The 14482-nt window shown below is 47.5% G+C and overlaps 2 protein-coding genes across 7 annotated transcripts in view; both read right to left on the bottom strand.

Annotated features, from left to right (window-relative positions):
* LOC137570321 (snaclec trimecetin subunit beta-like) overlaps positions 1-14482 on the bottom strand; it is a 902833-nt gene that overhangs the window by 174832 nt on the left and 713519 nt on the right. The gene's annotated exons all lie outside the window — the stretch shown is intronic.
* LOC137570319 (early activation antigen CD69-like) overlaps positions 1-14482 on the bottom strand; it is a 180117-nt gene that overhangs the window by 29859 nt on the left and 135776 nt on the right. For all 6 annotated transcript variants that reach the window (XM_068278963.1, XM_068278962.1, XM_068278961.1 and 3 more), the window contains 2 exons: positions 13676-13829; positions 6968-7179 (listed from right to left, as the gene is read on the bottom strand). In XM_068278963.1, coding sequence (XP_068135064.1) covers positions 6968-7179; positions 13676-13829 — 366 coding nt within the window. The remainder of the gene's footprint in view (positions 1-6967; positions 7180-13675; positions 13830-14482) is intronic.

Consider the following 14482-nt stretch of genomic DNA (forward strand, 5'->3'; position numbering starts at 1 on the left):
AGCTGCCCTCCAGTATAGGTTAGATTAGGTAGGTGCCCCCCAGGATAGATTAGGTAGCTGCCCCCCAGGATAGATTAGGTAGCTGCCCCCCAGGATTAGGTTAGATTAGGTAGCTGCCCCCCAGGATAGATTAGGTAGCTGCCCCCCAGGATAGATTAGGTAGGTGCCCCCCAGTATAGGTTAGATTAGGTAGCTGCCCCCCAGGATAGATTAGGTAGCTGCCCCCCAGGATAGATTAGGTAGCTGCCCCCCAGGATAGATTAGGTAGCTGCCCCCCAGTATAGGTTAGATTAGGTAGGTGCCCCCCAGGATAGATTAGGTAGCTGCCCCCCAGGATAGAGCAGGTAGGTAGGTGCCCCGTCCCCATAATGGAGGGGGGGGCCGCAGCCGCGGGGAGGGCAGCCCGACCTCTCCCTCCCTTCCTCTTCCCGGGGCCCCCCCCTCAAATGCAGAGTGAGCAGCTCACGGAAGCGCTGTAGGCAGAACTCACCTCCGTCCCTGGATCCAATCGCCGCTGATCTCCTCTCTGGCTGGCTCTGCATAGATGCTTACACACGCAGCTTCCTGTTTAGCCGGAAGCTGCGTGTGTAACAACATCTATGCAGAGCCAGCCAGAGAGGAGATCAGCGGCGAGTGGAATGCAGGGAGGTGAGTTCTGCCTACAGCGCTTCCGTGAGCTGCTCACTCTGCATTTGAGGGGGGGGGCCCCGGGGAGAGGAAGGGAGGGAGAGGTCGGGCTGCCCTCCCCGCGGCTGCGGCTCCCTCCTACCAGCGCGCACGGTCGCATGGCCCTCCAAACGGAGATGGGCCCCCCGGGCCCCTCCCCCGCCTCCTCAGGAGCCGGGCCCGGTCGCCAAGGCGACCGCTGCGACCACGAGCCCTACGCCCATGGGTAGAAGTACAAAATCACTGAGAGTAAGAATAGTCAGAACGAGCAAGAGTCATAACAGATAATACAATTTTAAATTATAATTATGGCTATCAAACAATCCTATTAGGCCCGGTTCACATTAGCGGTCTCCGTCCGGAACGGACGCACGGCATAGCAATGAAAGTCTATGCGTCCGTTCACATGCGTCCGTTTCGTCCGGAGCCGGACTGGATCCGGACTCCGGCATAAGATCCAACATGCGCTATTTTTTGGCTCCTCCGGCAGACGTATCCGGAGCGGAGCCGGACTGTTGCATCCGGCCAATACAAACCAATGAGAAACGGAGAGCGCACAACACACTGGCTATAAAAACCGGACGTTCTACCCCACTTCCTATGCTTTTTCTAGTGGCCATTTTGGATGGGGACCACATGGGCCCAGCGTTCACAGACTGGAGCAGCAGGGATTTCATGCTGGAGCTCTTTGGCAGCAACATGTCTGATGATATGTCTGATTACGAGGAGGTGAGGCCTTCTCCCCACATAGTAGTAGGTGAACAACAGGAAGGAGAGAATTCCCAGGTAATACGAGTAAAAAATGACTGGATCCATGGTCCCAACTGCAGTCTCTGTATCCACGGATGGTCTCCACATGTCCACCTGTCTCCAACAATGACCCCAGAGCTTCTGCTGACCTCCCAGACCCCAGGTATTTACAGGTTGTTATCTCTTTAAGAAACCGGATCCGGACCGCAACCGTGTTCATACCGCACGGAAAACGGATGCAAACGGACCGGATCCGGATAGGAACCGTACGGATCAGGTCCGGTCCGGATACGGTGCGGTCCGGACATCTGTTCCGGTTTTTACAAAACCGCAAGTGTGAACGGGGCCTAACTGTGTAAAATCCCCGTTTTTCTCCCGGATCAATGCACACCGGATCTATCCAAGGTCTGAGCACTAACACGAAGTATTCGCAACAGCAGACAAGTTGCCACTGAATCCGCCATGCTTAAGAAGCGGAGGAGACCCCTGAGGCACGCCCACCGCACTTCAACCAATCAGAAGCGGTGAGTGTGCCCTGTGACGTCAGCTGACCGGTCAACTGACGCGCTAATGCACCCCTGTGAGCAGCAGAGACACCCGTCCTCGGCGTCCTAGACGCCCGAGGTGCAGGAAGACTGGCAGGCAGAGAATCAGAAGCAGCTGCGGTGGTAACGCCATTCACCGCCGCTTCTATGTTGCTATTCATTACAGTACATGCTTGTTATACTGCCTCTGCTCCCTCTGAATCTGTCTATTGGTCTTTAACATTTTATTTATTTGCCACAGCTTACATGAACTCCAAGAGTCATTACACATGCCCTGCTTAGGTGATTTCCCTACTAGCTCCATTGCATCTTCAGACAGGAACCTAAGGGGTTAAACATCCGAAGAGATGCAGGGGAAATCTCTTTTGTGCTCTCTGCTCTGCTGCCTGGGGGGTAGAGAGGCTTGTTCCCCCCAAGAAGGTGTCCAATCCTATCAGAGGGAGAAGCAGGAGACAGAGGCTGTTCCTATTGGCTCTCTGCTCCTGTCAGTCATGTTTTATCAGACAGTGAAGCTGGTCTTGACACATCAAAGCTACCATTAATCACTGCACAGGTTTCTGAGCTTTAACACATGCTGTAATCTTGATGAATTGACATTTACTGACGTGTGTTGAGGTATTTACCGCACAAGTCTGCAAATTTACCTCAATGCTCGGTAATTTCAGCATTCCATACGGTAACAGCCTTGGTGAATTGACATTTGATAAGATGTTCGGTAAATCAGCTGTTTTCAGCACTACCAAATGCGGTAATGCTTAGTGAATTAAAGCCATAGTTGCTGAGAAAATCTCTTTGTGTATGTTTAGAGTGAGCAACCTGTATAATTCCCCCCCTTATGGGCAAGTAATCAGCAAACAAGCCTGTCAGCTGTGTTTGAACTGTGCAGTGAAGTGCAGTTGTTCTGGACTAATATGTAAACACTGGAGGTTAACCCTTTCTGTGCTCCCAGGAATGTCCAGGAAGTAAACACTGGAGGTGGTATAAGTTGTAATAAAGAAATGTTTTTCCTTTAAAGGACTTACGAGGCCTGTTTGCTCCCCAAAAAATTTAAAAAAGTTAGATACCTGTGTCAGTTTGTGAGGCACGGAGGACGCGGTCCGCGCCCTCCGTGCCGTTCCACCGGGTTCCCGCCGCTCAGTATCCCCCCGAACGTCCCCCGACCGCATGGCCCGGGTCGGGCTCTCCAGCCTTCACAAAGATGGCCGCCGGAGCTGGCCGCGGCTGCGCAGTCCGCATAGCCGCGAATGCGGCTGCGCAGCTCTAAGGCCAACCCCCCGATCCACGCTACAGGAAACAGCCTGTTACGTGGATCGGGGGTTGGCCTTAGAGCTGCGCAGCCGCACTTGCGGCTATGCGGACTGCGCAGCCGCGGCCAGCTCCGGCGGCCATCTTTGTGAAGGCTGGAGAGCCCGACCCAATCTGTAGCGATCAGATGTGATTGCTATGACGACAGTTCTGGGCCCCAGTGCCATACAAATTAGTCATCCTGCCTTCCTTAAAAAAAAAAAAAAAATAATACCCAAAAAAGGTTAGATTCAATCTCACTAATATTATAAATGCGACGTTTGGATGTTTGTTACTCGATCACACAACAATGGCTGACTGGATGTGAAGGAAATTTGGCATACACATAGTACATTACCTGGAATAACATATAGGATACTTTTTATCCAGATTAAACAAAAAATGGGCGGAGACAAACACAAATATTACTGGGAAAATATAAACTGCAGCCATTCTTACACTGTTAATGGAAGGGTTCTCTCAAACTTTGCACAGTTGGTTACTGGGTGACTGGGATTAATATTCAAGAAAGGGGGTGGAGCCTACAAAAGCCAATCAAAATTCACCTATTGATTTTCAAAGGGAATATTTAATTGCTGCCATTCTTGCACTGTTAATAGCAGATGCCTCAAACCTGGTACAGTTGATCATTGGGTCACTGGGCTTCAAATTCAGAAAAGGGGGTGGAGCCACAGAGAGCCAATGAAATTTGTTTCATTGCAATGCAAATCATTGATGCCTAAGACCGCAAAGCTCACAAACTAAGTCATTGAGTAAATGTGTTAAGGTTAGAAAAAGTGGGTGGAGCCAACACAAGCTAAATATTAGGGATGGGACGAATCCACAATTTCTTCGAATCCGAATCCGGATCCGAATCTATAAAGGTTCTCGAATATCTCGAACCTTTCGAATCCCGAATCTAACGAATCCTGCACATAAGAATTGTGCGATCCGTGGTATAGTTGCCCGCAGTATAGGTACCCAGGCATAGGTAGCGAGGTAAAGGTACCTTCAGTATAGCTAGCTAGGTATGGGTGCCTTCAATATGGGTAGCTTTCAGTACAGGTAGCAAGGTATAGGGGCCTTCAGTATAGGTAGCAGGGTATATGGGCCTTCAGTATAGGTAGCAGGGTATATGGGCCTTCAGTATAGGTAGCAGGGTATAGGGGCTTTCAGTATAGGTAGCAAGGTATAGGGGCCTTCAGTATAGGTAGCAGGGTATATGGGCCTTCAGTATAGGTAGCAGGGTATATGGGCCTTCAGTATAGGTAGCAGGGTTTATGGGCCTTCAGTATAGGTAGCAAGGTATAGGGGCCCTAAGTATAGGTAGCAGGGTATATGGGCCTTCAGTATAGGTAGCAGGGTATATGGGCCTTCAGTATAGGTAGCAGGGTATATGGGCCTTCAGTAAAGGTAGCAGGGTATATGGGCCTTCAGTATAGGTAGCAGGGTATATGGGCCTTTAGTATAGGTAGCAGGGTATATGGGCCTTCAGTATAGGTAGCAGGGTATATGGGCCTTCAGTATAGGTAGCAGGGTATATGGGCCTTCAGTATAGGTAGCAGGGTATATGGGCCTTCAGTATAGGTATCAGGGTATATGGGCCTTCGGTATAGGTAGCAGGGTATATGGGCCTTCAGTATAGGTAGCAGGGTATATGGGCCTTCAGTATAGGTAGCAGGGTATATGGGCCTTCAGTAAAGGTAGCAGGGTATATGGGCCTTCAGTATAGGTAGCAGGGTATATGGGCCTTCAGTATAGGTAGCAGGGTATATGGGCCTTCAGTATAGGTAGCAGGGTATATGGGCCTTCAGTATAGGTAGCAGGGTATATGGGCCTTCAGTATAGGTAGCAGGGTATATGGGCCTTCAGTAAAGGTAGCAGGGTATATGGGCCTTCAGTATAGGTAGCAGGGTATATGGGCCTTCAGTATAGGTAGCAGGGTATATGGGCCTTCAGTAAAGGTAGCAGGGTATATGGGCCTTCAGTAAAGGTAGCAGGGTATATGGGCCTTCAGTATTGGTAGTTAACTAGGTATAGGGGCCTTCAGTATAGGTAGGTAGGTAAAGGGACCTTCAGTATAGGTATATAGGGTATAGGGCCTTAAGTATAGGTAGGTATGTAGGTAGGTATAGGGGCCTTTAGGTAGGTAGGTATAGGGGCCTTTAGGTAGGTAGGTGTAGGGGCCTTTAGGTAGGTAGGTGTAGGGACCTTCAGTATAGGTAGGTATGTAGGTAGGTAGGTGTAGGGGCCTGTAGGTAGGTAGGTAGGTAGGTAGGTAGGTATAGGGGCCTTTAGGTAGGTAGGTGTAGGGGCCTTTAGGTAGGTGTAGGGGCCTGTAGGTAGGTAGGTATAGGGGCCTTTACGTAGGTAGGTAGGTAGGGGGGCCTGTAGGTAGGTAGATGGGTGGGTAGGTATAGGGGCCTTTAGGTAGGTAGGTAGGTGGGTAGGTAGGTATAGGGGCCTGTAGGTGGGTAGGTAGGTATAGGGGCCTGTAGGTAGGTATACGGGCCTTTAGGTAGGTAGGTATAGGGGCCTTTAGGTAGGTAGGTATAGGGGCCTGTAGGTGGGTAGGTATAGGGGCCTGTAGGTGGGTAGGTAGGTATAGGGGCCTGTAGGTAGGTAGGTATAGGGGCCTGTAGGTGGGTAGGTAGGTATAGGGGCCTGTAGGTAGGTAGATGGGTAGGTAGGTATACGGGACTTTAGGTAGGTATAGGGGCCTGTAGGTGGGTAGGTAGGTATAGGGGCCTGTAGGTGGGTAGGTAGGTATAGGGGCCTGTAGGTATGTATAGGGGCCTGTAGGTAGGTATAGGGGCCTCCCATGCCTCCTCCACTCACCGCCAACCCCCCTCCCCGGCCTCCTCCCCTCCCCCAGTGCCTCCTCCGCTCCCCCCCCCCCCGTGCCTCCTCCGCTCACCCCTGCATGAATATCTACTCACCTGTCCGTGGAGCGCAGAGCGGCAGAGCAGCAGACCTCTTCGATACTTCCCTGTTCCCTCTAGTGGCCGGACCGGCTCTTACTGATGACATCATTGTAAGAGCCGGTCACTAGGGGGAACCAGGAAGTCGGCGAGAGGTCGGCCGCTCTGTGCGCTCCGCTCAGGTGAGTTGATGCTGGCGAACGGAGGAGGCGCGGGGGGGTCGGAGAAGGTCGGGGGAGGACGAGCGCGGGCGGGGGGAGCGGCGTATGCGGCGATGCAGCGTCGGGATTCGGCGGATTCGGAAAGTGAAAAATGGCGTCGGGATTCGAATCCACGAATCTCGAATATTTCCCAATATTCGAGGGATTCGTGGATTCGCCGGATTCGTCGTCCCACCCCTACTAAATATATACCCGGGCAACGCCGGGTCTTCAGCTTACCGTATGTATATACACACACACACACACACACACACACACACACACACACACACACACACACACAGAGAGAGAGAGGTGGAGAGAGACACATACCACTTAGATGGGGGTAGTTGAAAGGTAATTGCTCTATAAATAGTGACGCAGCTGAAATGTCAAAATTACCAAGAACCTGAACAGGTAAATAAGCACATAAACAAATAATAGACAACCTGAAGAATTGTTTGCTATTAATCCTTGCCATATATAGAGCTGAACTGAAAGGATCATTCCTTCATTCGTTTGATCTTCCCTATAAGCACGCATCTGGCTGCAGTTTTTCCATCTATGTACAGAGGTGGTGTATAAATATACATATTTTTACCTTAATGTGTGGATCAGTGATGACAGCAAGGACCGCCCCCTGATCCTCACAGAATCTTTTGCTAGAGAGCCAGTCCAGCTTCTCTTCTGAGTAGTAAAAGGCAGTGTTGTTATACTGGACCCAGCGATCGAGGGGCACACAGCTATCCGATTCCCTGCAAGGCCTATGGCTGAGAGTCACAGCCCTGTTCTCCGGTCCGCTGGTCACATGGCCTAAAAAATATATTAAAAAAAACAACAAAACAAACAAAAAAAAAAAACAGTGCATCAAAATTCTTGTACACATTCCTTCACAGATTTGTAGAAGTTATACAAATCTCATGATTTGTTACAGAAAAACAGCAGAACACACACATACATTGCAATAGCTTAAAAAAAAATCTAATGGACACAATACTACACTACACCATAGACATAAAACTATTATTATTATTATTATTTATTTATTTATAAAGCGCCAACATATTCCGTGGCGCTGTACAATGTAAGAAAACAAACAAGGGATACATAATGATACAGACAATGATATACATGAAAATATGAACACTGATACAAGATACAGCGCTGCTGATTACAATTTGATTTAACAGGATGACTAAAATGTATAAATTTCTAACAGTGTGCAAGCAATTGAATTAATAACATTCCATGACACAAAAGGGTGAGAGCCCTGCCCTTGCGAGCTTACAATCTAAAGGAATGGGGTGGAAACAAGAGGTGGGGGAAGTATACAGTATATGTACAGGCAGTGCGTAATTAGGTTATTTAGTGGGTGCATGGCCTAAGCTAGAGAATATGCTTGTCGGAAAAGGTGGGTTTTGAGGGAGCGTTTAAAGATTTCAAAGGTGGGAGAGTGGCGGATGTGTTGTGGAAGGGCATTCCAGAGGAGGGGTGAGGCACGTGAGAAGTCTTGTACACGTGAATGTGAGGAGGTAATTGTAGAAGAGGATAGAAGAAGCTCGTGTGCAGATCTGAGATTGCGGTTGGGTTGGTATCTGGAGACTAGTGAGGAGATGTACAGGGGAGAGAGATTGTGGAGAGCTTTGTAGGTTATGGTTAAGAGTTTGAACTGAATCCTCTCATTAATTGGTAGCCAGTGAAGAGCTTGACAGAGAGGGTCAGCAGAGGAAGAGCGAGAGGAGAGATGAATGAGTCGAGCAGCAGAGTTCAGTACAGAATTGAGCGGTGTTAGTCGGTTAGTTGGAAGTCCACCAAGCAATATATTGCAATAGTCCAATCGAGATATAATAAGAGCATGTACTAACATTTTGGTTGTGTAATGGGAGAGAAAAGGTCGGATACATGCTATGTTTTTCAGTTGGAAATGGCAGGAGCTGGTTAGGGAGTTAATGTGAGGAGTAAATGAGAGAGAAGAATCAAATATTACCCCCAGGCACCGTGCTTTGGGAACTGATGTTATAGACGTGTTGTTAACATTTATTGTAATATCAGGCAAAGGGGTGGACAGGGATGGAGGAAAGACTATTAGTTCAGTTTTATTCATATTGAGTTTTAAGAAGCGAGAGGACATGAAAGAGGAGATAGCGGACAGGCAGTCGGGAACCCGTGTGAAGAGGGAGTTAAGGTCTGGGGCCGAGAGGTACAGTTGTGTATCGTCTGCATATAGGTGGTATTGGAAACCAAATGAGCTGATTAAGTTACCAAGACCGTGCATGTAGATGGAGAAGAGGAGGGGACCAAGGACAGAGCCTTGAGGTACCCCTACAGACAGAGGATGTGAACTATGGTAGTATTAGAGTGTGAGCTCCTCTGAGGACAATCAGTGACATGGCTATGTACTCTGTACAGTGCTGTAGGAGATGTCAGTGCTATATAAATACATAATAATAATATGGTAGGACATTACACTATGACTATGGTAGGATTAGAGTGTGATCTACTCTGAGGACAGTCAGGGACATGACTATGTACTCTGTAATGTGCTGCAGGAGATGTCAGTGCTATATAAATACATAATAATAATATGGTAGGACATTACACTATGACTATGGTAGGATTAGAGTGTGATCTACTCTGAGGACAGTCAGGGACATGACTATGTACTCTGTACAGTGCTGCAGGAGATGTCAGTGCTATATAAATACATAATAATTATATGGAAGGACATTAGACTATGACTATGGTAGGATAAGATTGTGAGCTCCTCTGAGGACAATCAGGGACATGACTATGTACTCTGTAATGTGCTGCAGAAGATGTCAGTGCTATATAAATACATAATAATAATAATATGGTAGGACATTAGACTATGACTATGGTAGAATTAGAGTTTGAGCTCCTCTGAGGACAGTCAGTGACATGACTATGTACTCTGTAATGTGCTGCAAAAGATGTCAGTGCTATATAAATACATAATAATAATATGGTAGGACATTAGACTATGACTATGGTAGGATTAGATTGTGAGCTCCTCTGAGGACAATCAGTGACATGGCTATGTACTCTGTAATGTGCTGCAGAAGATGCCAGTGCTATATTAATACATAATAATAATATGGTAGGACATTACACTATGACTATGGTAGGATTAGAGTGTGAGCTCCTCTGAGGACAGTCAGTGACATGACTCTGTACTCTGTAATGTGCTGCAGAAGATGCCAGTGCTATATTAATACATAATAATAATATGGTAGGACATTACACTACGACTATGGTAGGATTAGAGTGTGAGCTCCTCTGAGGACAGTCAGTGACATGACTATGTACTCTGTAATGTGCTGCAAAAGATGTCAATGCTATATAAATACATAATAATAATACAGAAAAAAAGTAATGTTCAACACAGTTCAGGTCAAGCATTCCAACAATATATTCCCTTCATTGATTGTCCTGTGCTGATATACACAAGGGTCTATTTGAAGTCCGACCCCATAAGTAAGTCATCATTACCCTGCCACGGTACTACCCAACTCCATGAGTCAAATAGGATGAGTTTATAATTGAGTGGTTAAAGAGACACTGAAACGAGAATAAATCTCGCTTCAGACCTCATAGTTAGCAGGGGCATGTGTGCCCCTGCTAAAACGCTGCTATCCCGCGGCTAAACGGGGGTCCCTTACCCCCCGAAATCCCCTCCGTGCAGCCGGGGATCTCTCCCTGGTTCACGCAGGGATAACCGCCGCAGCCCTGCCCCACGCGCGCCTGTCAGCGCGTATCTCCGCCTCTCCCCCGCCCCTCTCAGTCTTCCTTCACTGAGAGGGGCGGGGGAGAGGCGGCGATGCGCCGCTGATAGACGGCGCTGAGAGGCAGGGCTGCAGCCGTTAGCCCTGCCTCTAGGAGCAGCAAAATCTACGACCAATTTGGTTGTTGATTTTGTGAGGGGGGGGGAGGTTGGGGGTGAAGGGACCCCCATTTAGCCACGGGATAGCGGTGTTTTAGCAGGGGCACACGTGCCACTGCTAACTATGAGCTCTGAAGCGAGAATTATTTTCGCTTCAGTGTCTCTTTAACCACTCAATTATAAACTCATCCTATTTGACTCAAATAAACCTCTGGGGAGAGCCTTTCAAAAATCATTAAAGGACACCTGAAGAGGGATATGGAGGTTGATAGATCTATTACCTTTTAAACAATGCAGATTGCCTGGCAGTCCTGCTGATCCTCTGCCTCTAGTGCTGGGTACACACGATGCCATATCCCGTCTGACACACAGGAATCGGGGGAGTATTTCCGACATGTCCGATTGGCTCCCGATCCATAAACTGATCAATTTTGTGCACTTATAATTGGAAAATTGATTGCTTCATTGATCAGGTGCACTTTGGACTTGTATACATGATGCAACTTCCCATCCAATCACCCATCGATCGAGCGGGAAATTGCATCTGGTGTACCCAGCATAATACTTATAGCCATAGACCCTGAACAAGCATGCAGCAGATCAGATGTTTGACTGACGTGTTACCGGATTAGCCTCATGCTTGTTCCAGGTGTGTGATTCAGACACTGCTGATGCATGAAAGATCTGCAGGACTGCCCGGCAACTGGTGTTGTTTAAAGAGACACTGAAGCGAAGAAAAAAAAATATATATATAATCGAATGAATTGGTTTTGTAGTACGGATAATTACTAGAACATTAGTAGCAAAAAAAATATTCTTTATTCTTTATTTTCAGTTATATAGTGTGTTTTATAACATTGCATCCTTGTCTAATATTTGCAGTTTACATACCACTCAGCATTCTAAATGTGTTTACAGAGCAGGCCAGTGAACTATTTGCCTGTCCTCTGGCAGAGAAAAAGAAAATTCTTCACTGTCAGTTGAGATAATATACTTCAGAAGACAGACCTCTCTGCCACTTTGAAAGTTGTGAAGCGTAATGGCTTTTTTTGCATAGATAACAATTGGAGTTTCTTAACTCTTACTGGAAACAATTAGACGTATGTCTCTGCTCCTAATGTTTTATTACTTAGCTGTACTGCGCATACAAATCATTATATCATAATTTTTTTTCCGCTTCAGTGTCTCTTTAAAGCAAACCTGAGGCCAACACAACACTAAGATTTACACTAAGGCTTCTTCCAGCCCTCTGTAGTGTGTGGGCTCGCTCTGTGTAGGCCCGGTCCTCTCCGTTCTCTTGCTGTCAGCCCTGGGAGATGTGGACTACTGCATATATGCTACTCTGGCTGTGCACATCCTTGGTCTGGGCAGTTACTTAAGGCTTATAACTGCACAGGTGCAAAATACTACCAGCCACGGAAGTGCAACTAAGTAGAGGTGTGGTCAGGGCCACGCACATACAATAGTCCCCAACTGGCTCACTCAGGGACTTTACCAGAGCTGACTGCGGGAGAATGAACGGGACTAGATGGACAACGAGGGAGCCCACGAACTACTGGGGGAAGCCCATGTAAGGAAAAATAATTCTATTTTATTGGTCTTAAATGGAATCTGTAACAACCTGTAACATCCGCAGTAATGGCGGCTGCGGACATGCAGGGTGTTTCCGCAGCCGCCTTGCCTTCCTGTTCAGGGACTTCGCCCGTGCCTCTGGCGTCTAGTACACCAAGGACGGTTTGTCTTTTGCACATAGGGTTGCCGTATCGCGCACGCGGAGACAGGACCTTTATGCGGGGAAGAGGCGCGTCAGCTGACCAGCCAGTCAGCTGACGTCAGAGGTGACTCACGGCGCTCCGGATTGGCTGATTGTTGTGGGCGCGGCCGTGGGGTCTCCTCTGCTTCATAAGCCTTCACTGTTCACTCGCAACTTGTCTGCTGTTGCGAATACTCACGTGCTAGCGCTCAGACCTTAGATAGTATCCAGTGTGCTTTGATCTTGGAGGAAACCAGGAATTTCACACAAGACTAGGATTATTGAATTACTGTATTTTGATATTCTGTGTATGACTCTGGCTACCCCCTGACTCTGCTCTTGCTTATTGTTTCTGTACTTCTGCCCATCTGACTCTGTTGCTGAACCCTGCCTGATATCTTACTACTCTCTTGCCTACCGATTCTGTACTGTACCTGCCCGCCTGTTACTGATCCTAGCCTGTCTGACCTTTCTACTCACCAGTGAGCCCTTGTCACTGGTGAGGTGCTCTTCTAATAATACCCACCAGCTCTTCTGGTGAGGTTTTGTCAAACTATTCAGTTACGGTGTTCTAATAGTACCCACCAGCTCCTCTGGTGAGGTTAAGCTAAACTAATCAGTTACTGTGTTCTAATAATACCCACCAGCTCCTCTGGTGAGGTCTAGCTAAACTATTCTGTTTCTGTTGCACCAAGCACTACATACTTTGTATTCTGCCAGCTATATTTTGATTATGTCTGATCTGCAGAATCACCAATAATACGACGTCTGTGTTGCTACACCAATTGTTACACAAGGATCCCAATGAGGCTTCCCTGTCCTATGTAGCCTGGGGGATCCAGCACTGGCTACCCCGAAACTTTTTCACTGCAAGTGCCAACGAACACTGCGCACAACTCGAGTCGCCTGCGCAGTAGAGTGGACCAAATTGGGCTTGGCTATTTATGCCTGAACCCATCGGAAAGCTGCTGTTGCGACTGCGCCAGATCGTGGTTGGCAAATATTTACCTTGCAGACAATAGGGGGCTTCGATCGCTGGATCACCGGGACGGAGGAGGACGGGGGAAGCCTCATTAAGATCCAGAGGCTTCCCCCTCCTGACGTATCCCCCCCGGGGAGGGGCTTTATGTTTCAGATTTGCTTTAAAGGACCAATATCGCAAAAAACTGTAACATTTAAAATATTTGTAAATATACAGATAAGAAATAAATTTCTTCCAGAGTAAAATGAGCCATAAATTACTTTTCTCCTATGTTGCTGTTACCTACTGTAAGTGACGGGAACATAGGAGAGAAGTAATTTATGGCTCATTTTACTCTGGAAGAAATGCACTTCTTATTTGTATGTTTACATGTATTTTAAAATTTGACGATTTTGGCCCTTTAAGTACACTTTAAAAGGAAATACATAAGGAAGCCTCCATATCCATTTCACTTCAGGTGCCCTTTAACTACTGCCCAATTGTGCAGATTACCTTCCACTTTCCTTATAAGGGGGCTATTATAAGTTTGGGGGGAGGGGGTTGTTTTATATATGCTCAGATTTGCATTTAGAAGGCTAGCAATGCCCGATTCCACTGACCAACCAACCAACCAACCAACCAACCAACCATAATGTGTACAGCTTGTAATATACTGGTACAGTCTGCAGCTTACCTGAACCGTTGGTTATTTGTCCTGTACCATTGCAAGTGCTCATACCAATGCCGATAGGAATACCGGTAACAATGCCAATGACAAAGGCAATAACCGCTGCCAGTCCAGCTATCAGCAGCAAAGTCTTATACTGGGTGAACCATCGTGTGACCATCTGAAAGAGAAAGACACTTTGAGATCTCTCATCACCAATAACCCATCACTCAGCATTGCTCTCCTGCATAACCTACTCTAGCTTGTTCATAATAAGTTTCTATGGCCACTTTTTACTGTTTCCTACTCATCATCCCGGTCAAGGTGAAGCCAAAGAAAAAGTGGACCTGTCACAGTCACCTATTCTAGATGTCTCATCGCTCCTACATAGTGACCTCAGTTCTGTTGACAGGTGGCAATTCCTGGACATTTTACAGATACTGGTAATCAACTTACTCCATCTCACAGTCCAGCTAACTGAAGGGGTTATGCAGATGTCCAGGGTTTAAGTGTCTCGCTGAAGGAGTGGCCTGACCCCGGAACGTCTAGGCACACAGGACGGCATTGTTTATTGGTGATGTGCTGTAGGTCCCCTCCCCTATTTAGGATCATGGCCACAAAGGTCATGGCTAACCTTGGCACTTCAGCTGTGGTGGAACTACAAGTCCCATTAGGCATTGCAATACTCTGACAGCTCTGAGCCTAACTCAGGGACGCAGAGGCATGATGGGATTTGTAGTTTTGTCACAGTTGGAGTGCCAAGGTTAGCCATCAGTGGCCTAGGGCACCAGGAAGCAAGGGTCGGGCACAGAACTGAGGGAGTACAGAACGGGG

This window comes from Hyperolius riggenbachi, chromosome 4, assembly GCF_040937935.1.
Source record: "Hyperolius riggenbachi isolate aHypRig1 chromosome 4, aHypRig1.pri, whole genome shotgun sequence".
In the NCBI taxonomy this organism is placed as follows: domain Eukaryota; kingdom Metazoa; phylum Chordata; class Amphibia; order Anura; family Hyperoliidae; genus Hyperolius; species Hyperolius riggenbachi.